The 24,686-nt window shown below is 35.4% G+C and overlaps 1 protein-coding gene across 3 annotated transcripts in view; it reads right to left on the bottom strand.

Moving 5' to 3' along the window:
* The window catches only part of BRAF (B-Raf proto-oncogene, serine/threonine kinase), a 166,284-nt gene that overhangs the window by 2,477 nt on the left and 139,121 nt on the right, over positions 1-24,686 (bottom strand). For all 3 annotated transcript variants that reach the window (XM_032401448.1, XM_032401450.1, XM_032401449.1), the window contains 5 exons: positions 18,220-18,266; positions 17,292-17,410; positions 13,464-13,595; positions 8,119-8,253; positions 4,423-4,576 (listed from right to left, as the gene is read on the bottom strand). In XM_032401448.1, coding sequence (XP_032257339.1) covers positions 4,423-4,576; positions 8,119-8,253; positions 13,464-13,595; positions 17,292-17,410; positions 18,220-18,266 — 587 coding nt within the window. The remainder of the gene's footprint in view (positions 1-4,422; positions 4,577-8,118; positions 8,254-13,463; positions 13,596-17,291; positions 17,411-18,219; positions 18,267-24,686) is intronic.

Genomic DNA, 24,686 nt, shown 5'->3' with positions numbered 1-24,686 from the left:
TAAAATACAAGTTCAGGGGTGGTTTGTCTTAACAATGAACACACCCCTAAATAATTTTCAATAATACCAGTTTGTTTTCCCATTCTGAATATTATTACTAATTGGACTGCAGATAGTGATACCATCTCTTTCTAAGGATTCCTTCTACCAAGCAAGTAATCATGGTATTGTGAGTCAAAAGATCAAGGAAGGGTCAAAGAATTATTACCTCATATTTAAAGTTAAAAAGTCTGTGAAGGGAGTATGGCATTGATGAAAAAAAATAGCCACATTACTAAGACCTCGGAGAGCCAAACATGAAGAACATAACCACAGAGGGCTATTATGTTAATAGTCTCTAGAAATCTATAAACATTTACACTACCTTTGCTTATGGTTTGAGTACATTATGGTTTGAAGGTTGCTATTTTTTCCAGTATTTTAATACATTTCTTTAAAGCAATTTTCAACATTCTAATTAGTAGTCACTGTATCTTGCAGAATCTAAATCTCATTAAAGGAAGTCAGTGTGAAAATAGGATTTACTTAGAAATCTTTATTTTAAAAAATGGCTAGACTTTAATCTATTAAGTGAGAATATCAAAAGTAATAAAACTCTGTCAAATCTTATATACCACATTAAAAAATAACTTTAAAAAATCTTCAGATGTTTCCCATTAGTTATGATAATTGACACTCCACTTTGTTGTAGTGTTCTACTCTACAAACTTAAATGTTAGCCTTAAAAAACAAACAAAACCCCACAAAACAACCTCCCAAAGTACAAACTCTTACCAAGAAACTCCAAATCAGACACCAGTAAAGCCAACCCTGAAGATCATCCTACCACTGTCTACTCTTTCTAATGGAATGCAGTTCTTATTCCATAAACAGACTTCAGGTCCAGGAATAAAAAAAGACAAAAAGAATTCAAGAGTTTACAGATCAATAAAATTAAACTCTTTCTATATATGTCCCTGAAATCATGGAGAAATTCAAGGAAAGATGGGGGTAACAGGCAATGGATCTGCTTTTGGGGAAAAAAGCATATTCTTTCTTGTATATCTGGAAATTATCTATTATCCCACCTCCTATCCTATTTTATTTGAGGTAAGAATTATTTGAAGTGAAATATCCAGAATACTATGTGACTTTGAAAATCTCAGTATATTAACTTAATTATTGCCTGAAAAATCAGAGGCCAAAAATGAAGCTTTTTTTTTTTCAGGTTGAGAATAATCTAAGTTCTATTTTCCATTTGACTTTATTTAAGACTAAGGTAGAGAACATTTGGGAAGGCCCTGTGATTTTAGATACCTCAAATATCAAGATTTGTTTATGTGAAAGCTAAGGATTTTATTAACTAGTTTTAAGATACTACATAATTATTATCTTTTATTCCCGAATTGAATGTATTTCAGTGGCTGTTACACATATAACAATCTTCTTAAAGGTAAAATATGCTATGAAAAATCGATTTGCACAGAAATCAATCACTGTTTTAGATGTGGGGGGGGGGGCAGTCACCTGAAACCAGAGTAAGTCTCATTCTTTCTTTGTGGTGACCTTTCAGGAAGTTTCAAAAGTATGATAAACATTCTGGCACAGACACACTGGACTTCTTAAATTCATAAGAGAAATTATCACAGGAGAGATGAAAAATTGAGTAAAATAAAAAGTGCTCTAGAAATGCTTAATAATTCTCAATCTAATAAGACTGTAACTGACAAAATGTTTTAGTCATGAAGTACCCATTCCATAATATTAAAAAGAAAAAAAGCAGCTCATTTCCTTAAATTGAAGGACTCACTTGAGACAGAGGCCATTTAAGCTGGTGTGTTAAACAGTCACTATTTAAAGAGGAAAATTTAACTAATGCTTTAGTATGTCAATGGCTAGGACAATATTTAATATCTGAAAATAAACAACCTAAAGCATTTGATTAAATGCTGTGATTCCCTAAACTACTTAAAATCAAGAAGAAAAATCGTAGTCCTCATCATTGACCAGTAAAACTTCTAAAATGTAAAACAAATTTTACAAAAAGGGTGCCTGCTGAAAAAGGAAATCAACTTTAATAAAAATACCTGGGGGTTGACGTTTTAGGAGTAAAAGCAGTCACAAGAGAATGAACGTCCTTCTGTTTCAATTACCTAGTTAGAGAGGTTAACTCTACGTATGGTTAGAAAAATGATGTTTTTCTTTATTTGGAGAATATATCTAAAATGAAGTACAAAACCAACACAGAAAGGGAGACTACACTACCATGTCATTCTACTGCTCCCTACTTGTCTGCGTCCGTGCCACCTAAACACCTCGCCCTACCAGACTGTTCCTCTTCTTCCACCAACACTTCCAATGGGCTCAGTTTGGCAAGAAAACTACTAGGTGACCCTTTGGAGGTACAAGGGATCATGTGAGAGGGCATAAAGGAGTTTCTGAGCAGTTCTCAGTGCTCAGCAATGCCCTCTGGCAAGAGATTGAAAGTCAAATGCAGATAGTTGGAGGCTGGGCAGTGGTCAGTGTGGGGAGTTGTTGGGGGGGGTGAGCAAAGAAAGGACAGTATGAGTGAAACAAGTACGCTGGGGAACTATAGAAAGAGCTATATCAATAAAAAGATCCTTTGACTCTTGTGCCTTAAAATGCCCAAACCTTTCGGCATTCCACAGACCAATGCAAAAACTTTGTTAGCTACATGTTTGCTGTTCAGTTTGTGATAAACAAGACCCTATTCAGTAATTACTAATAATCATATCTTTAATATCACTAGAGGATTTAGAAATCCTACACTTTAATGTTTTCCAACATGTTCCATTCTTTTATGCCTTTCTCATTCTTATTTTTGAAAACAGGAGAGAGGTTCTTTTCCATTACTCTTGCCTAATTGAAAGGCATGAATCAATTTTGAACAACATGAATGGTATTACTTATTTCAAACTACCCAGATGAGGGGGGCAAAAGGTATGCAATGCTTCCTACTGAGAAGTTTTCCTGGATGAAATCTCACCCATTCAAATTAATAAAGTATTTTAAAAATTTACTTGTGGCACTTAAAAACTAAATCATCATTAAAGTCTTCCCAATTTTCTTCTTTATTGGCTTCAAAGTATGGTATTTACACAGATGTTGTCTGTGTGCCTGAATAACCCCAAACTGTCAGTTATATTTAAAAATCATCACAGTTCCAAACTGAACAAATGAAAATGTATTTAAGAGGCTGGCTTTTGCTACTGACTCTGAAGTAGAGATGGTAATTTCTTTGATAAGATGACAGTGATACTGCTTCTTTCATTTTTGATTCCGAGTAAGATTTTGGCTCACAGTAAGAATATACTGACTGCCACAGTACAGTCATTTTCTACACAAGAAAATTTAAGTATTAGAAAGCACTAACAAATATTTCATACCGTGGGCTACAAAAAGAAAAAAAAAAAGACTAGCCTTCACTCATAATAAGAACCTTGCTGGGCAAAGAATATAAGGAGCACAGAAATTTTATGACACATGCATAAAGTGATTGTTAAAACAGGCGTCATGAGAGGTAAGTATAATCTAAAGTAATAATTTTTAAGAAGTCCATTACCTGGTTGTTTGGCAACTAAAATATCTAAACAAACAAACAAACCCCAAACTTCTCACAGAATTCTGTGAAGCTTTTTTAGGGGAGGAGGAAATAATGCATTTGTAAGGAAATTCAACTTCTATGTGTGGGGAAGTATTATTTAAAAGGAACTCCAATTTTTAGTATTTGCCCAGTAAAAATCCAAAGTTCAACCATATTACTCATGTCAAACATGTCACTCCTCAGCAGTATCTTTGGTTACCTGCACCCACAGTTAATAAAAAGAAATTCAGTCTATTGCTTTGAGGGAATAAAGGACATCCATATTTTCCAAATTGTAATAAAAAATAGTTACAGAAAAAAATATTAAGAAAAAAATAACTTATCCAACTCTAGTGACTTCTTAAATTAGATCTGTTTGGATTAACTTGCCTAACACAGGCTAATCTACTGTCACCTTCCACCTGCAAATCCATGCGCAGGAGTGGTGCTGTTCCTGGGAATCCCTAATGGACAAGTGATAGCTAATAACAAAAGGTGCATGAGAAAAGTTTAACTGAAGTTTAATAATTAGATTAAGCCAGTAAACAAATCTGGAACAGGAAGTAAAGCCTCTGGAAGAGGCACTGCAAAGTTTAGCAATGTCTGTGCATTTTATAAAATGCTTGGATGTTGAAAATCCAATGCTAAGTTTACACTTTAGACTGGGAAATAATTATATCTAGTCTTTAAAAACCTGCACATTCTTTGGTTCATCTTTTTAAAAAAAGATCTTATTCAATTGAGCAAATATATAAGCAAACTATATTTTCATGTCCTTGGTCCCTACTGCCCTATACTGGCGCACTCATTTAATTTCTTTCAGTGGACAGGAAACGCACCATATCCCCCTGCCTGGATGGGTGTTTTTGGAGAAGCACAAGCATATAGACTAAAATCCTCTGTTTGGAAGCCAGCCCGATTCAAGGAGGGTTCTGATGCACTGCGGTGAATTTTTGGCAATGAGCGGGCCAGCAGCTCAATAGAGGCGAGAATCTAAAAAAAGAAGAAAAAAAAAAAGAAAAAAAGAAAGTAGAATGAAAATCTAGGTGGTGTTAATCTTTAAAATCCCCATCATACTTTACAAGAAAGCACCTGAAATCTTACACTGTTTTTGGTATTATCCTAAATGTCTGAAAAAAATACCGAATAAACTGGTATTTTTTCCTTACAAAGAAAAGAAAATGACCAAACTCCTATAGCTTTATTTTTATTTATTTATTTATTTTTTACTCCTATAGTTTTAATTTCTGTGAACTGAATGGGGAAAGTAACCTATAGTTAGCTTTTATTTACATTTGAGATCATTTGCCAGCCTTGGAACAGTAAATAATAAAAAAATTTAAACCAATTATATGCCTATTTCTCACAAACCACAGTCCCTTTGGGGAAGAAGATGGAGTGTCAATCAGTAAAGCACTAGATGACTTCACAAACAGAATCATCAGAGCAACTCATTCTTTAAGAAACTTAGTAATGGGAAATGTCTTCCACATACATAATTAAAAGTAGGACCCCAATGACCCAGGCTGCTAGTGGCACAGGAGTGAGAAGTGACAGGTGACAATCCAAGAGTGGAGAAGACAGGCAAACTACAGATAGACACCAATACACGAACGTAGAAACTCCGCATAGTTTAAGGTACAGAGAAACGGGTTATGACTCTTGAAGGCAGACAGTATGATAATGGATATTCATAATCATGAGACATACGTGTAAAAGGCTTGGCACGATGCCTGGCATATAGTAAGTACTCAATAAAACTTCAGCAGCCATTACTATTATTATTTTTCTGAGCTACCAAAACTTTTTTAAAAGTTAAACTGTAATCTGTATGATTAGTATAAGGCAAAGAAGCAATGTTACAAAACATTTTAAATTACAAGCATAACACACAAATAAAAATTCAAATAATAACAGAAAAAGTATAAGTCCTACCTTCCAGGGGTAACCACTGTTAAAGAGTCTATACTTTCTTCTGGACCTTTCCTATGCATAAACATGCACATATGAAAACAGAGCCCATCCCCACCCTCATCACCATTTAAAGTGGTATCATACTACACATATTTTTCTGCATTGCTTTTCTTTCCCCTCACTAACATCCATGCTATCTAGACAGCTACCCTGATCTTTATGTCTTTAATTTTTTCTATTATGGTAAGCATTTTTGTATATATCTGAGCACTTGTGGAAGCAGGTTCTGCAGCATACATTTTTAGGAGTGGAATTACCAGAGCAAAAAGTATATATATTTTAAGTTTATGAATTCTACCAAGTCCTTTCAAAAGGCCAAACCAATTTACATTCCCAACAACACTGTTAAAAAATTTATAAGGAGGGCTCTTCCTTACTTCCCAACACTGTTCCCAATGCTGGATATTGCCAATCTGAGAAAATCAAAAAGTATTTCACTGTTACTCTGCATTTTACTGACTATCACAGAACTTTTAACATCCTAAATTCATTCACCATTTGTATTTCTTTGTGAATCACCAGCTCCATATCCTTTGCTCATTTTCTATTGATTATTTTTTTTACTTATTGGTTTGTAGGAGGCCTTTGGATAATACCAATATTTATACTTTGTTATACATGCTACAATTATTTTACCTTACAATATTATTTTTATTACATAGAAGTTTAAAAACTTCTAATGTAGTCAGACTTGCTATCTTTTCCTTTATTACTTATGGATTTTGCCTCTTATTAGGGAAGTCTTTCCTGATACCTCAAGCTTACAAAAATGACTTCCTATTTTTTAGTTTTGTTTTTTACATATAAATCTGAAATTTGTGTTTGTATATAGTGTGAAAAGAGATCTTATAATGAAAAATTAAAAATAATACTTAAAAGGGGTAGCCTTCAATAATCTGAAAAATTCAGATATGCATTTCATTTTCTGATACCATGCACAGAATAAAATGTTACTTATATTTAGAAATATGAACATTTTTCCCCTTTAAAGCACTTAAAAAATGGGCCTATAGGGGCGCCTGGATGGCTCAGTTGTAGAGCATGCAACTTTTATCTCGGGGTTATAAGTCTGAGCCCCACGTTGTGTGTAGAGATTACTTAAAAAAGTAAAATCTTAAAAAAATAAAGTGGGTCTAGGAATATAATTTCCATTATTAATGTACATCAAGCATGTTAAACAGGAAACTCTAGTACCTGGACCATGAAAAGAGAATGTGGTGTAGGGTCCTGCTGATATTGGCCAACAACACTGGTCCTTTTACTTTGATAGTCTCAAGCCAGTGGTTTTCTGGGTTAAAAAATTACTCTTCCTCAGAGAAATAGTAACTTAGAATTCCAATATGTAAAACATGTATCTACCCACCCTGAGAGAGCCCAGAGACTTGTTAAAATTCTAAATTCTATCTTTAATTCTTTAGATAGGAACAAAAGATCCACTCATTCCTGTAACAGTGACTTCTAAGAGATCCAGCTAGGAGTGGGTATTCAAAAGCATAATAAGGTTCACAAAAGACCAATTCAGTAATTATGGTAGCTGAGTAATTATGGGAGTCAGCCCTTCCCACCTGAAAACTATACTGATTTATCAAGATCCATTTATATAGGGCTATCCGGAACTTCATGAGCATCATAAAAAACTGAATTTATATTACAATATCTACAGAATCTAAACTTTCTAAGCTTGTTCAGGTACTTAGTTCAGTTCCTGAGGCTTACAAAAGATTAACTTAAGGGCTTCAGCCTTATACTATGAAAAGATAAAAAGCAATGGTAATTTTCCAAGAATCAGAGAAAGGCAGACAGTGCCAACAGGTGCCTTTTCTTTTTGCCCCAGGTAGAAATGCTCCTCCAAAAGACCCAGTATTAAAGGGAAGCTTGGAATTTGTTTTACCACCAGGAAGAATTAAGGCAGCAGTTCTCAAAATGTAGTCTGTGGAAAAACTATTTTCATAGTAACACTAAGGTATCATCTGCCTTTTTTACTGTCATTATTTTACAAGTGTAAGTGGAGTTTTCAGAGGCTAAGTGATGTAAAATATTGCAACATAATGAACGCAGAGAATCCAGATGTCTTCTTTTTGCAGAGATTTGCAAAAAAGATAAAACAATGCCATTCTTTTCACTAATTCTGTTGTCTGGGAAAATACAGTTCTTTTTCATAAAAACGTTAACATGTAATGATTTTATTATGTTTAAATAAACTTTTTAAAACTTAGTTTTCATTTCTAAAATGGCAATTATTACTTACATAAACAAAAGCTCTTTGGGGGTCTTCAATAATTTTTGAGTGTGTAAAAGGGTTGTGAGACCAAAAAGTTTGAGAACTGCTAGACAAAAGCAAAGTCTTCCTGAATATTCTGTACTGGGATTCCGAGTTTTTAGATATCCCACCATTCAACCTTTATATAATCATCTTTATGTCATTACTTATCAGATGCCTGCACATAATCACATGGAATCCAAATCCACAAAATACAAACTGTGTCCTCTAGAAACTATTTAAAAATCTGCATCTGAGTATTAGTCTGTCCTCTTAAGTAACATATAAAGCTGCTTCTTACTTGGGGAAAGAGTGGCCTCTCATCTCTTTTCTTTTTTAGGCACTCTGCCATCAATCTCTTCATGGCTTTTGGACAGTTACTCCGTACCTTACTGAGATCTGGAGAAAGATATCCTCGTCCCACCATAAAAATTATCTGGGGAGAGAAAAAAATCATACAACCTTGTATGATAAGTTGAAAAATACATAAACATTGAAAATTCAACAAGCTGTGCATTTATGTGTACTTTTCTGCATGTACACTGTACTTCAATAAAAAGTTAAAAACACAATGCTAGTATTCTGATTCCTATACATCATATCGTGGGGAACCAACACTTATTGGGCTGTAAGCTGAAATCGTCAGGACCTGTGGACTATTGTAAAGGTCTCCTAATTGCTCCCCAGGCTTCCAGTCTCTCCTTATGCAATGCATTTCCCACTGCCAGGGTAATCATGAGACACACATTGGATTGTGCCTCTTTTTCTACTTTAAAAAAGGAATTTATTGAGTACTTGTTGGGCATCACACTAAGTCCTTTATATATATATATATGTAGCAGGAACCAAAAAAGTTCACCTTTTAGCAGTTGTTTTGGCATCTGCATTTTAAATTCGTTTGTTGAGGGAATGGAAGAAATGGGGCATTTAGTTATGTAGGTCTGAGAATCAGAGCCTCCTCTAAAAAAAAAAAAAAAGAAGGTAAACCACTTGGGAATTAAATTTTCTGTTTAATAAAGTAAAAAGGCTTGTCTTCCCTGGGTGCAGAGATGTATACTTTTTCTGATTTCTTAATTTTTAAATTTTTGGCTCTTTTTAGAATGGACAGAGACAGACTTTAGGAGTCTCGGGACTCTGTAAAGAGAAAGGGGTTTTGATCTTAAGAGGGAACAGGTCCAACATGCACAGACTAGAGGCTAGGTGGAGAGAGCCAGTAAGAGATCCCCTGTTATAGATAGGGCAGAGCTTACAAACTTTAGGGACAGTCAAGTCTGATATCCTAACTTTATATTATTTCCTGTTTGGTGCTGTAGTAACTTTTGTTGATTAATAAATGATTATTTATTATAATCATTAATCAATAAATATAAGCTGATTTATTATAATCATTAATCAATAAATATAAGCTGATTTGCCTGAGCTCCACGGAAGTGGAGGTGTAAAGCTTATCCTCCTTTCCCATTGCCCCTGTCAGAACTGCCCTTCTCCTACTTTATAAAAAGCACACCCCTTACTACCCACATGGAATTTAACTATAGTACACATTGCTCCAAGGTGTAAAACTGCTGGGGTAACAATGGGACACTTCCAGATACTGGTATATAACTAGGCTCTAATGAATGGGTAGCAAATCCCTTCGCAAGACAGCTGGTTTCCAATTCTTTGCTTTCAGCAAAATTAACTGAATTGTCAGCTAATTGTAAAACTTACTGACAAGTTATTATGTACTTTTTAGTATATTATAGAAATGAGTTCAAATAACTGAATGATATATGTATGGTAAAGAATCAATTTTGCCCAGAGAGAGGGCTGGCCTTTGCCTTTGGCTCGTGGGAGGTAATCCCTAAACCTCTGACATGTCCTGCCTGATAAGAGTCCTTTTGTTTACCTGGGAGCCTTGGGCTATGACAGATAGTCCATGCTATTAAAGTGATTTATAGAAGGGATGTTGAGTCATGTAGCATCAGCTAAAACTAAGGTCGGCCACAGAGGTGGTCAACCATATTGACTTAACCCGAGCCCCGGTGATAACTCTGGATTCGAGTGAATTGGTTGGCAATACTCTACACACTGTCACACACGGCTACCAGGAGAATTCAGTGCTGTCCACGGTTACACTGGGAGGGGACACCTGGGACCTCCACATGTGGAACTCTCCTGGATTCTGCCCTATGTGCCTCTTCACTCGGCTGTTGTGATAAATGGTAACTCTAAATACTAACAACCTGGAGGGAGTTCTGAGACTTACTGAATGGCTGAATCTGAGTGTGGTCTGGGGGACCACTGACCTGTGCATCTGGGTACAACAAACGCCTGATTTTTCCCATCTTTGTATCTGCTTGAACAATAGTTCTCAGTGCTTACTGCTTTAAAAATAAAAGAAGGAAAGGAACTGATGCTGTCCTACCTCATTTTAGCAAAAGCCTATTTATCCACAAACATATGAATGAACTGAAAAGAAAAGCCACATGTTGTTCATGAAGACACACATTTCCAATAAAATTTTACCTTCTATGTCTCTATATATCAACACTTACATTTTCATCAGTTATATATTAATAATTATTAATAACAGTATAATTCAGAATTTTAAAAATTAACATTCAAAGACTAAAGTCACAGGAAAGATTCTAAAGTGGAATCTTTTTTTTTTTGTTTAATAAAGTAAAAAGGCTTGTCTTCCCTGGGTGCAGAGATGTATACTTTTTCTGATTTCTTACTTTTTAAATTTTTGGCTCTTTTGAGAATAGACAGAGACAGACTTTAGGAGTCTTGGGACTCTGTAAAGAGAAAGGGGTTTTGATCTTAGAGGGAACAGGTCCAACATGCACAGACTAGAGGCTAGGTGGAGAGAGCCAGTAAGAGATCCCCTGTTATAGACAGGGCAGAGCTTATAAACTTTCTAAATTCTAAATTTAAATACATATTTTTTTTAATTCTAAATTTTTTTAAATTCTAAATTTAAATACATATTTTTTGTTGCAGAGATGTAACTTGAGTGATCAGTAAAAGCCTCGAAAGCATAAAATATGTTAAAAATGTTTCTTCAAAGAGAAAAAGTTCCAAAAATTAATGAATCTATTTTTTAAACAAGTGATGGTAGGTATCAAGTCAGAATGGCTTTTAGATTTCACTGGATACACTGAAAAGAAGGCTATAATAGCTTTATTTTGAAATGTTAATATAATACAAAGGAAATCACATTCTTTGCAATTATTTAAACTTAAAGGGAAGATTTAACCCGGATAATACATGTATAGAAGATTTAAGTGGCACAGACGCGGTAAAATCAGTAGTTCAATTTGAAATTCTGGGACTGACTGGTTCCTTTCATTACAATCCACATTCAGCCCTCCCGGCATCTCCGCCCCTTCATTTACTCCTCTCTGTGTTCCTGGAGCAGTGTCTGCTCATCAGCCCCTGCACTGCCTCAAGAGAGTGGTAAAGCTCCACTAACAGCACGGCCTGTGTTTCATTCATCTTTGTATCCCTCTATATCCCACAGTGCTTTGCATATAGTAGTTTTGAAAATTTTTTATTAAAATAATTTGTGTGTTGATAAGACACTGGTACTTATCATTTCCTATCTCTTGTCTCTTGAGGTATTATGCTTAGAACCCAGCCACCGGGAGAAAAACAAAAAAAAAGAACCCAGCCACCAGGCTGTAACCAAGTCCATGCTTTCTATGAAGAAGTCCCCACAGAAAGGCCCATGTGGAGAAGAACTGAGGCCCCCAGCTCTTGGTCCTGACCAAGCTTCCAGTGGACAGTTAGCACCACACCTTGTAGGATGTGTGAATGAGTCATTTTGGAAGTGGATCCTTTAACACCCAATGAATGCACCCTAGACTATACCATGTGACGCAGAAATAAACCTTCCTTACTGACAGCAGCCCAAACTGCTTCAGCCACTACATTTTGGGTGGCTTACTATACAGTAATAGTAACTGAGATATACTTAAAATAAGACAAAAGTTATGTGTTATTTTCTTGTAAGATGACATAGCACTTCTGCTCCAAGAAAAGAAAGAAGACAGAGTGTCAATATACCTAGCTCAAATGAGTGCATTATTAATCCCAACTTAGAAAAGCTGCACTGAAGAGGGAAGATTAGTGTGATTAGAGAGTGAAATAGAAGGATAAAGAGGGGGAAAATGACAGCAATTTCTCAGACTTCAGCACTAGAGTAAGAAAACAAAAGATAAGCTATTCTGCAAAGTAACATAGGTATGGCCATCCCCTGAGGAGCTAAGAGATGTGCTTTAGGAACGAATCTGATCTTTTTTTTTTTTTTTTTAATTTTTTTATTGTTATGTTAATCCCCATACATTACATCATTAGTTTTAGATATACGAATCTGATCTTTATAACTACAAGGAATTCTTTTGTCCAATTTCTCATTTTTATTAAAAAAAACACACCACCATTTCATTAGATTAAGAGGTTACGATAAAACATAAAACATTCACACTTTTTTTTTCTTTGGATTGGTGATTCTCAACTTTGGTATAAATCAAAATCACCTGGGAAACTTATTAAATGTAAATGCTTGGCTCCTACTCCATGGAATTAGAATCTGCTCCAGTTATCTCCATTTTTATTTATTTATTTTTTTGAGAGAGGGGGAGAGAGAGAGTGTGTGTGCATGCATGTGAGGGGGCCTGGGGGGGGGGGGCATATGAAGAGGAAGAGAGAGAATCCCAAGCAGATTCCATGCTCAGCATGGAGCCCGAAGTGGGGCTTGATCTCATGATCCTGAGATCATGACCTGAGCCTAAATCAAGAGTCAGATGCTTAACAGACTGAGCCACCCAGGCACTCCAGCATCTCCATTTTTAAACAAATTACCCAGGTAACCACAGCAAAAAAATATAAATATTATTTAACCACAGTTTATATGGTCGATCATCGTTTTCTAATATATTAACTGTGGAATTGCTGCAATCTCTCTCTCTACACACACACACACACACACACACACACACACACACACACTTTTAAAATCCTGAGGTATACAATGTAATAATGTCAGTAAAGACAATTCCTTTTTCTTGGTCAGTGTGAATTGAATGTGGCTGGGACAGAAAAGGCAAAGAGCTGCATGAGGTTCTGTTAGGGACTTTGGGAAGGACAGAGAATAGGAACTTAGGAAGAAAGAAGTAAAAAAATTCCCTCCTATTAGACTCACTATAGAAAAATGAAAGCATGATATCAGTCTTTCCATTTACCTAGTTTTAAAAATTAAAAAAGGAGAAACCTTAATAATTTTAAAAGAATCGGACATAAAGAAGCGCATAGCTGAGTGCCTGCGCAGCACAAGCTGTGACAGAACAGAAGGCACAAAGCCCCGACGCCACGGCAGCAGAGCTCCTTCCTCTGGTCTGTGCGGTCAAGAGGCGTGGGCGATCTCCACTGCGGCAGCTCTGGTGTCCAGTCAGAACACCAGGAACTGCACTTCGTGACCACACTTGGCACTGACGTTTCAAGGAAGGCCTTACATGTTGCCATCACAGCCAACAGTCCACCAAAGGTAACAAAGATCAAGATATCCAACCTTCATGCCTACTCAGGACTCAACACTTCTACAGCAAACTGGAGTCTTTATACAAATAGTAAAATAAACCCCAAGAGACAGTAAATATTTACCTGGTCCCTGTTGTTGATGTTTGAATAAGGTAACTGTCCGGTCATCAATTCATATAGAACAATCCCAAATGCATAGACATCTGACTGAAAGCTATATGGGTTTTTATCTTGCATTCGGATCACTTCTGGTGCCTGTTAGAACACACAGAAAAAAAATATTCTTGTTTATTCTTCAACTAAAAAGACTGAAAAGCAAATTATTGCAATTCCCAGAACAATGCTTTTGTTATTAAATAATCCATCTAATATGCAATCAATTCTCTTATTAATGGGCAAAGAAATAAAACTGATTAAGAAAAAAAATGCTCAGTAAGCTCTGAAAGAGGCAGTATTACTAAGACTTTATAATTTTATCAACCAACTTCTTTCTGCACAAAATACTGTCATAGCTATCTGAATCCGTCCCAGGACTAGCCCTATCAAGAATCAGTTACCGTTTCCCATTCCTGATTCAGTAAAGAAATACCAGATCTGTGGTCCTAACATGTTTGGGAGTAGCACAACCACTACGCTAAATGCCTCAGAATATAAGTTTTCCCATTGGTACAATGGTTTGCATCTCAGGGCACCTTCAAGACTGACAAACTCAAACCCCTTCCCTGCTTCCAAAAGCATTATCAACATGCCATGGATGCTTTATTAACAAAAGCGAGAGAGAGGAGGTTGATTTAGAAGACAGTATAAAGAATCTTGGCCTCTTGCTTCTTGGACAAAGATATAGACCAAACCATATTTGCTACATTTTTACACATTTTACTCACTGTATCCTACCACTTAATTTCTTATTGGCTGTGTTCATGAAATACAATAAATGGTCGGCTAAATATAAACTTAAAAGAGTTCTTCACCTTGCATTTTCTGTACTGTTTCATTTGGAAGAACTGTTTCACTAGAGAAATTGCAGAGTGTAAGTAAAAGCTCTGTGAAAGCATTACTTAGATATATAAACCTGAACTAACTGCATAAATGGCTGGAGGGCGTGGGACTAGTGGTCACTGGTCAGACTATCTCACAAGGCAGGCCATGGCACTCAGCCTCACCTGCAAATCACAATCACCTGTGTACTCGTTAACCTCTCAATGTCCAGACTACATTCCAGCCCAATAATATAACAACAGAATCTGGGGATGGGATCCAAGCATTGCTGATTTTTACAGCTCCCCAGATGATTTTAATGTCCAACCAAGGTTGAGAACCACTGACAGAAGATGTGTGGGAGATCCTGATGAAGGATGGGGTGGGGGGGCGGTGAAGGAGAAGATTTTTGTCTACTTGCTTTTGTCAAACATTTTATTGCTGACTGCTTTTAGTAATACAGTACAAAATAAACAACATACAACTGCGATGTGATGAACAAGTTAGAATACTGAGAGGCTGGTTATGATCCAGGCATAATTTTAAAAGCCAGAACACAATTTTGAGAGGAACAGAGTAATAAATAAAATTTAATAAATAAAAAGAACTAAACGTCTTTTTAAAATTTAGTTTTACTTCTACTGTTACTGGTATATGGCTTGATGAAAAGTTGTATGTCACCTATTTACAAGAAATGCATCATTGATCCTCAATTAATTTAGTGATTTAATTTGTAAAAATTTTCGTAAAGATTTCTTTCCCCTCTAAGATAAGTAAAACAAGGTTGACAAGAATTCAGAGAGTTACATAACTTTAGTTCTGACCAAACTCTTCTTTACTGGTCTATGGATGCGCCATATTTGTTTTTGAAGGCAGTATCAACCCAAAAGGGTTTATTCAACAGTTAAGTGTACTACTGGCTAATCGCTTGTATTAAAGCTCAGCTTGATGGAATAAAGGGTGAACCAATCCACCTAGGTATCAACAAAAAATAAATTAGAAGAAAATATAAAACTTTATGTATAATAATCTGCTAACTGTATAAACTAAGGTTTTTGAAAAAGGAAAAACCCGGAGACTTAACTGAGCCTTTCTCCCACACTAGTTAAAATAAACACACCTTTAAAACATGTATCAATTGTTTCTTTTTAATTTTAGGTTTTACAATTTCAGTACTTAGTGTCTGCCAGCCTGGCCCTTCCTAGGATACGCTGCTATCTTGTAACAAGATGTGTGCTTAAATGTGCATGAGATCCAGATTACAATGATTAATTAGCCTCTTGTTTATAAAATGATTAAAACAATTAAAATATATTAAAGAAACAAACCTAGCTACCTCTAATTACTGAATCTTAGAAACAAAAAAGGCATTAGAAATCCACTGGTCCAACCAATATTAAAGATGGAGAGACGTGGAGGAGGTTAAGAAAAGTGCAGGCTGAGAGTCAAGTAGAGCACTAGAGTACAAATCTAATTCCAAGTCCAATGTGCCCCTTCCACCTTGTCACTTGCCTTCACTCCAGTTATTTTTTTTTAATTTAAGTTCAATTAGCCAAGGTATAGTACATCATTGGTTTCTGATATAATGTTCAATGATTCATCAAATTGGGTGATGGGTATTAAGCAGGGCACGTGATGTGATGAGCACTGGGTGTTACACTCCAGTTATTATTACAAGAAATCATAGCTGAATTTAACCTTAACTTGACTAATTCAGCTGTCTATCTTGGAATTCCCCTCTTGGAGACTGCTACAGATTCAGTGAATTTATACAGATGTGGCTTCAAGAGCTCTTGCAGCATCTCTGTTTCCAGATCCAATTATTTAAAGTTTCAAATTGCACTGAGTCTGGGGACATTCCGTATTCAGCTGAGAGCAGCGGTTCTCAAACTTTTTGGTCTCAGGACTCTTTTAGTTTTGAAAATTACTGAGGACCCCAAGTAACTTTTATGTGGATTATATCTATGGGTATTTATCATATTTAAACATAACTGGGAAACTGTTAAAATATTTAGTAATTTCATAAATAATAAAACAACAGCCATCTTTAGATGTTAACATAGATCACCCATTTTTAATGAAAAGTATATTTTCAAAACCAAAAAAGGTTCAGTGAGAAGAACAGTACTGCAATTCTCTTTGACTGGTTTAACAGCAGCCAGTTATGGTCACATATTTGCTTCTGCATTCGATCTATTGTGATATGTCATTCTGGCTGAAGAATATGAAGAAACATCTGGTCTCATATGGGGATGACCTTTGGAACCTCCAAAGGGTCTCTTAGGGCCCCTTTGGAGAACTGTTAGCTTAGAGGATGATTCGTATACCTGCCCTTTTCACAGCCTGCTGAAAGTAATTGCACAGAAGTTTTCATTCCCTTCTTTTCCACAAAGCAGAAATAGGATAAAGAAAAAGCAAGAAAAAGCTATGCAGGGCTGCACATGGCTGATGGTGTTAAAATTCTTTTTTTTTTTTTTTTATCTTTCCTCTCCCAGCTGCCCCATAATTATAGGTTCTTTCTAGTCTAAAGGAAGTAACTTTCCAATTTAGGCTTAAATAATATTGTGAAGCAGCCTCTCTCTTAAAAGGAGTTCTCTTAGTAAAACCTTAATAATTGCTGCAGATCATACCTGCTGAAATTGCACACTTGTTTTTTCTTTTGGAAACAGGGTACACAGAACATTCTGAACACAAAATATTTTAAAGAGACAATTCTGCATAAAATTTAAACAGTGTTTATAAAATACATATTTTTTGTTTGAAATATACTGAAACTGGTTTCATAATACTCTTTTTAAAGATAAAGAAAAAAATCAAAATCTATTTACATAAAAAATAAGATCAACATTGATTTTTGTGAATACTGGGAATTATGAAAATACTACAGTTGAAACCTTCAAAGATTTTTTAGTAATTCAGCAACATCTCAGGGTCCAAAAATTTAATTAATGGAGAAACAGCCTCAATTCTTACCATCCACAAAATGGATCCAGACAACTGTTCAAACTGATGGGACCCACTCCATCGAGATTTCACTGTGGCTAGACCAAAATCACCTATTTTTACTGTGAGGTCTTCATGAAGAAAAATATCTGAGGTGTAGTAAGTAAAGGAAAACAATAGATCTCATTTTCCTAGCAAAGAAAGCATTATAAAAATTTAGGTAAGAGATCTAATTTCTAGAATTCTGTAATATGATTTTCTCTTTTTGGTAAAATTGATATTCCTTTAAAAAGTACAGTACTTCATATTTCCTCTTAATGAATATGTTTTTAAAAATATGGTTCTATTTGGCCTATGTGACCTGCTTTTAAGATTTTTGGGGCTTGAAATGTGGTAGGATGAGGTGAGATGCTTTCCTACCTATGTTATGGGAAACCCTGAAACTTTCCCACTAGATTTTAGTAATATAGACCCAAATATGCTTTTGGCACTGCTGGGAAAGCTACAAAGATTCTTCATTGGAATGAAGTTGGTTGGCAGACAGGGTCTTGATCTGGGTTTATGGAAGAAGAAGAAACATGTTTTTCTCACCTCATTGTTACTAAGTTAGAACCTTCAGTTACATCTCAACTACTGCAGAGCAGCCTCAGAGCACTGAAAGAAAGGAGTAGATAGCTATCCATTTTATGGTGCTGACAGAATGTAAGCACGCAGTCGTTAAGAGTCCTACTATTAGAAAGACTTGGTAGATTTTTTTTTGTAACGCTCAAATGTTCAGACACCAAAAGCATGCTGTAGTACCCTGCTTTACTATGCTCTCATGCAAACCCGTTCATTAATTCTCTTTACATTATATTGAACTTAGCATGAAAACTGTTTTTACATAATGTGAAGACAAAATGCAGAAGAAAAAGTCAGGATGTTTTCAAACTTCGCAGACAAATTTCAGGAAGGATACTATTACTCTTGAGGTCTCTGTGGATGATTGACTTGGCGTGTAAGTAACTGAAAAACAAAACATCATTTTAACCTGAGTAGGGGTAAAGACTCTGGCCTCAAAATCTATAGAACATATTTAGGGGTGTAAATAAAGACTTATTCAAAATCATGATACAATTGCAAACTGTACATTGTGATAACCCCTTTACATAAAAAATCTTAAACTGTAAATGAATTTAGGATTATAGGAACATATTACTATTATGGTACAGCCCAAATCTTGTATTCTATTAAAAGACTTTGCTTTATCTTTTACTATTTACCGATACAAACCTTTCACTCCAGCAAGCCTATTTATCCATGTCCTTTAAATATACCTTGATATTTAATCCCACCTCTGTGATCAATGCTCCCCTGCCAAACCCAACCCCAAATGCGCTCTCATTCTATTCTCCACCTATTCATACCTATCCTTTAAGACTGAACACACATTCTAACTCCTGAATGAAGCTTTGCCATGATTAACTCAACTGAAAGTGGTCTTTCACTGTTGAGTTATATCGTAATTACTCTAACAGCTTGATTCATGTATTTTTTTTTCCTATGCCTATGGTTCGCTTTCTTTTCAGAATGTAAACTCCACTAGAGTATGAAAATTTGATTGGTAATTTTAAAGGTAGTATTATACATTCTTAAAATAACCTCTTAAAAATATGAAGGAGCTTTAACACGCATGTTAATCATTTATTTAGTCTTACAATTAGTTAATAATGGTCACAGTAAATAATCCTGTTGTTGATTAGTTTAAAATAGTGTATTATAAGAGAAAATTAAATAATGCAGAATGAAATAAATTTCCAAAACAAGTAAACAAAAATAGTGAGGAGCAAACTTGCTACATAATGTCCACAGTGAATCTACCTTAAAGTCAATGATAAGTTTAAATTATCTTTGTTACCTCTAAAAACTGCTTTAGTTGAGTTCACTGAGGGTAAGAGCTATGCTTAGTTTATTTCTGTTTAATCTCCAGTGCCTAGCACAGTGCCTGGCATATGGTAAGTATTCAACATGTCTATTGAATCAACTACAATGAAATGCATATAATAACCTAGTCAAAGTTATTTTTCTTCATTTAATACTGGAAGGAACAGATATATGAAACATCTAAAATTTGACAATGACCATTAGGAAATAAATTTTGCTTTAAATGACATTTATATACCAAATGGTATATAACCAAAATTATGTAAAACACTTAAAAATCGAAGATTCATAATAATTAAGCTTTATTTATACTTTCTCATCTTCATGTAAACTTCCTCATTCTCCCAGAGATCAAGATTTTGAAACTTTCTTCTCAGATAAAATTTTCATTTCAAATGACTATTGATACAAAGGAACCCCTTCTCCTCCAATTACTCTCTTACGTCACTGTTTATTTCTTCCACAGCATTTTCCACACTCTAAGATTCTCTTGTTGTCATGACATCTGAAGCCCAGTCTTGCCCCACTACATCACATGGTCTCTCTGAGGTTGGAAGAAAATGTGATGTCAGTTATAGGACTCGTTTGCTTAAGAAGTTCTGCAGTGACACAGAATGGTACAGAGGGAGAAACAGGGGCCTCAATCACAAACTTTTTCAAGATGGGGAGACCCTGTCTCCATCAGAAAGAAAGGGGGAACAAATGGTCATGGTATCCGGTGGCAGAGCTTGGTGCTTTGGTCAGAGATCTGGGTATTCAGTGCACAGAACAGGTGTTGGTCTTTGAAAAGAGATCCTGTCTCCTTTGAAATTAAAAACAGCAATAAATGGGTGGCAGACATGAATATATGGAGGCATGATGAAGTTATAAGGGAAGATAAAGGTGTTCTTGATGGTGTCAATCTTTTCAACAAATCTGATACAAAGAAATATAGCAAGAATAAGGTAGATAGCAATTAACTAGAGGGTTGAGGAGAAAAAATTTCTGACCAGGAAAGTACTAGATAATTAGCAAGATATGAATACCATTATTGAGCTAGGGATATAACCTTAGTAGAAGCTGGATAGCATAAATCTATTATAAGTTAAAGTTGTATATAGCTGCAACTTGAAATAGCACCACCATATCCCTGTGTAGTCCTTTATTGTTTACAAACTACTTTTCTAACTTTTATTTCATTTAACAATTCTCTTTCTGTAACATCTCTGCAACAAAAGCAGTGAAAAAGCAGAAATCCAGGTCTATATAATGGATGGTTAGAAAGAAAAGGTACTCAAATTCCCCAGATGGAAAAATGGAATGAGTTATCATACCCCGTATCTCTACATGATATAATGTTCCAGAGTAATTACTACCCTATATAATTCTATATAGGCTGACACTAAAACATAATTTTCTAAGCAGCAATCAGTTATAATGAAAGCTGCCAAAAGACACATAACTGGTTGAGGGTAGGGAAGGGAACAAGAAGAAATTAACTTTACTAAGATGATACAGAAGTGTATCCATTATTTAGGGCAATTAAAGTGGAGCCCCTTCTCAACTTTTCTAAGATGTTAAAGAGAACCTTACAGGTTTATAAAAGCAGCAGGAAAGAAAAAACATGCTATAAACCAAATGAATACATATCCTCTTGATAGGCTTCTCTTAGGAGTTTCTTTCCTTGAAAAAAAGTATCCACCTACAGAATCATTTAATCTGAAAGCTGGGCAATCATCTAGTAAAATCTGTTCTTTCTACTTCTTTCAAGTTATTATCCAAGATTCAGCTTTTTAATATTCTTTTTTATAGCTTAATCTGATGCCCCAAGAGTAAATACAATACTCTAGATTTGATCTGATCAACATAAACTAGAGTGACTCTCATCTTAATTTTCTCCTTGAACGTAAAACCTAAAACCATGAAACTCCTAGAAAAAGAAACATAGGTAGCAAGCTCTTTGACAATGGTCTGGGTAATGATTTTTTTTTTTTTTTTTTTTTGGATTTGATACCAAAAGCAAAGGCAACAAAAGCAAAAATAAACAAGTGGGACTACATCAAACTAAAAAGCTTCTGCATAGCAAAGGACACAAACCACCAAAATGAAAAGGAAACCTACACCAAATGGGAGAAAATATTTGCAAATCATATATCTAATAAGGGTATATCCAAAAAATATAAAGAACTTGTACAACTCACTAGCAAAAAACCCAATCTGATTAAAAAACAGACATTCTTCCAAAGAACACATACAGATGGCCAAAAGGTGTCCAGCATCAATACTCATCAGAGAAATGCAAATCAAAACCACGATGAGATATCGCCTCACACCTGTTAGCATGGCTATTATCAAAAAGACAAGAAATAGCAAGTGGTGGCAAGAATGTACAAAAACGGGAACTCCTGTGCACTGATGAAGAGAACATAACATTGGTGCAGCCACTATGGAAAACAGTGTGCAATTCCTCAAAAAATTAAAAACAGGATTATCATATGATCCAGCAATCCCACTTCTGGGTATATATCCAAAAGAATTTAAATCACGATCTTAAAGAGACAGCTGCATCCTCATGTTTATTGCAGCGTTATTCACAATAGCAAAGACATGGAAACAATAGTGCCCATGAATGAAGAAAGAAAATGTCACTCACACACACGAGTATTAGGCAGCCACAAAAAAGGATATCCTCCTACTTGCAACAACATGTACGGACCCCGAAAGCATTATGCGTAATGAAATAAGTCAGAGAAATACAAATACCATATGATCACACTTATATGTGGAATCTAAAAACAAAACAAAAATAAAATTCACCTTCATCTTCCTTATGGTGGATTAAAAAAAATTTTATCAGCCATTATTCTGATTATTATGGCAGCCACAGTCACTGTACTGACTCCTATTAAAATTACATTCAGTTACAAGCCTACAGAGTTGTTCTTGCATTGCTCCAACAAAACAGTTTCCCCATCCTATATTTGTATGTCTCTCTCTCTTTTTTTGGAGTTGGATAAGATGTCATATTTCATAGACATGGCCTATAATTTCAGCTTATTAAAATTTTAGTTCTCACTAAAAAATAAGTTTTAAAAGACCAGTGTGCTAACAAAGCCCTCATCTAAGTTATCGGTAAATGTGCCAGTCATATTCAAGAAAGAAATGAAACAAAAATCTCCTTCTAGCTTAGTAGCTTCAGGTATGATCAATATACAGTTATGAACCTAGTTGAATTCTCCATGCATGTTGCATCTCTCGATCTTTTCCTCAACATTATCCTGAGAAATATTACTCAAATGCCTTGCTATAATTCAAATACTATGGCTACATTTGCCATAGTATTTGCCTGGCTTATCAGTCTAGTCTATTTACAACAGCCCCACTTAAGTTTACTGTTATTTTCTTATATTTTCAACTGTTTCTAAAACCAAATAACTGGTCCACATAGACATTAGCATTTCAGTCCTCTTTCACTAATACTACATGATTTCAAAAAGTTCATCAGACTTCACACAGCAAGTTCAATCTCCCCTCAGACGCCTACAGAGAATGTAGCAGCCAACTGGACTGATATGCATGACGGTGGTGACAAGATGATATTTGATCCAAGCAGTTTCAATTATAGTTTCCCTTCTACTTTGATGCCCTCTACTCCCCTCATAATCACAATGTGGAATGGGAGCAAGATTGAAGGGAATGACATTCTGCTACTCCTCTGTAGTCAATAATCATTTAGAACAGTTAAAATCCCTAAGAAGTGAAGTTCACACATTTTTCTAGTTGTGATCCAAAGTGGCCTAAATTCTATTTTTAGAGTTTTCAGTTTCTTTTACTTCTAAAAAACCAAATTTATGAGGTACAACTTGTATACAACACAAAATGCACCCAATTTTACGTACAGTTTGAGTTTTGATAAATATATACTTGTATAATGACCAGCCACAATCAACATGAAGAATACCCATCACCCCCTAAACTTTCTTCATGTATTTCTGCAATGAAACCCTCCTCGGTTCAGGTAACCACAGATAATGATTTCTGTTACTAGAGATTAGTTTTGTCTTTTCTAGAATTTCATATAAACAAAACCCAGGCTTCTTTTGATCAGCACAATGATTCTAAGATTCAAACACTGGCTGCATGAGGTATTGTGGGGTATGGATACACCACAATTTAACCATTGACCCGTTGGACATTTGGGTTGTTCCTCATTTTTGGCAATTTTGAGTAAGATACTACAAACATTCAAGTACAAGTCTCTGTTGTTGACTTATGTTTTCACTTTCGGGTAAATAAGTAATTGCTCATGTGGCAATTTTAACTTTAAAAGAAACTGCCAAAGTGGTTGTCCCATTTAAGATCCTTACCAACAGTGTGTAAGAGTTCTGGTTGCTCTGCATCCTTGCCAGTACTCGGTATAGATGGTTTTGATTATAAGCATTCTAGTGAGTGTGCAGTGGTGTCTTGTAGTTTTAATTTGCTTTTCCCTAATGTCTAATGATGGTGAACATCTTTGCATGTGTTCATTTGCCATTCTTATGCCTTTTTAATAAAGTACTCCAATCTTCTGTCCATTTTCTTGTTTGGTAGTTTTTTGTTTTTAAAGATTTTATTTATTTATTTGACAGAGAGAGACACAGTAAGAGAGGGAACCCAAGCAGGGGGAGTGGGAGAGGGAGAAGCAGGCTTCCCGCGGAGCAGGGAGCCCGATGTGGGGCTCGATCCCAGGACCCTGGGATCATGACCTGAGCCGAAGGCAGATGCTTAACGACTGAGCCACCCAAGCGCCCCTGGTAGTTTTTCTTATTACTGAGTTATAAGAGTTCTTATATGGTTCAGATACAAGTCTTTTAATCAGATAATGTACCTTGCAAACATTTTCTTCAAATCTGTGGCTTGTCTTCTCATTTTTTTTTAAAACAGTGTCTGTCTTTCAAAAGGCAAGTTTTAAATTTTGATGAAGTCCAATTTATGAATATTTTCTCATATGATCCTTACTTTTTGTGTCCTAAGAAATCTTTGCCTTTCTTTAGGCTACAAAGTTTTCTCCTATGTTTCTTCTAGAAGTTTTAGATTTTCAGCTTTTAGTCTTTGATCCATTTCAAGTTAATACTAATGTCTTGTGTCCAGTAAGGGCAAATGGTTTATTTATTCTATATGGATGTCCAGTTCTTCTAGTAATATTTGCTGAAAGGACTGTCTTTTCCACACGAATTGTGTCTTGGTATCTTTAAAAAAAAAAAAAAAAATCAACTGACCCTCCCTTCCTCCCAAAACAACTGACCATAGACCTATGGATATATTTGTAGGCTATTTTGTTTTTTGATTTATATGTCTATTCTTATGCCAGTATCACATGGTCTTGATTACAGTGGCTTTATACAAAGTTTTGAAATCTAACATGAGAAGTCCTTCAATTTTTTTCAAAATTGTCTTGACTATTCTAGCCACTGCATTTCCATATAGATTTTCTAATCAACTGGCCAATTTCTACAAAAAAGCCTGCTAAGATTTTGATTGGAA

Source organism: Phoca vitulina, unplaced genomic scaffold (assembly GCF_004348235.1).
Source record: "Phoca vitulina isolate PV1807 unplaced genomic scaffold, GSC_HSeal_1.0 scaffold4, whole genome shotgun sequence".
NCBI classification, from domain to species: domain Eukaryota; kingdom Metazoa; phylum Chordata; class Mammalia; order Carnivora; family Phocidae; genus Phoca; species Phoca vitulina.
This window is presented reverse-complemented; position numbering and strand designations above follow the sequence as displayed.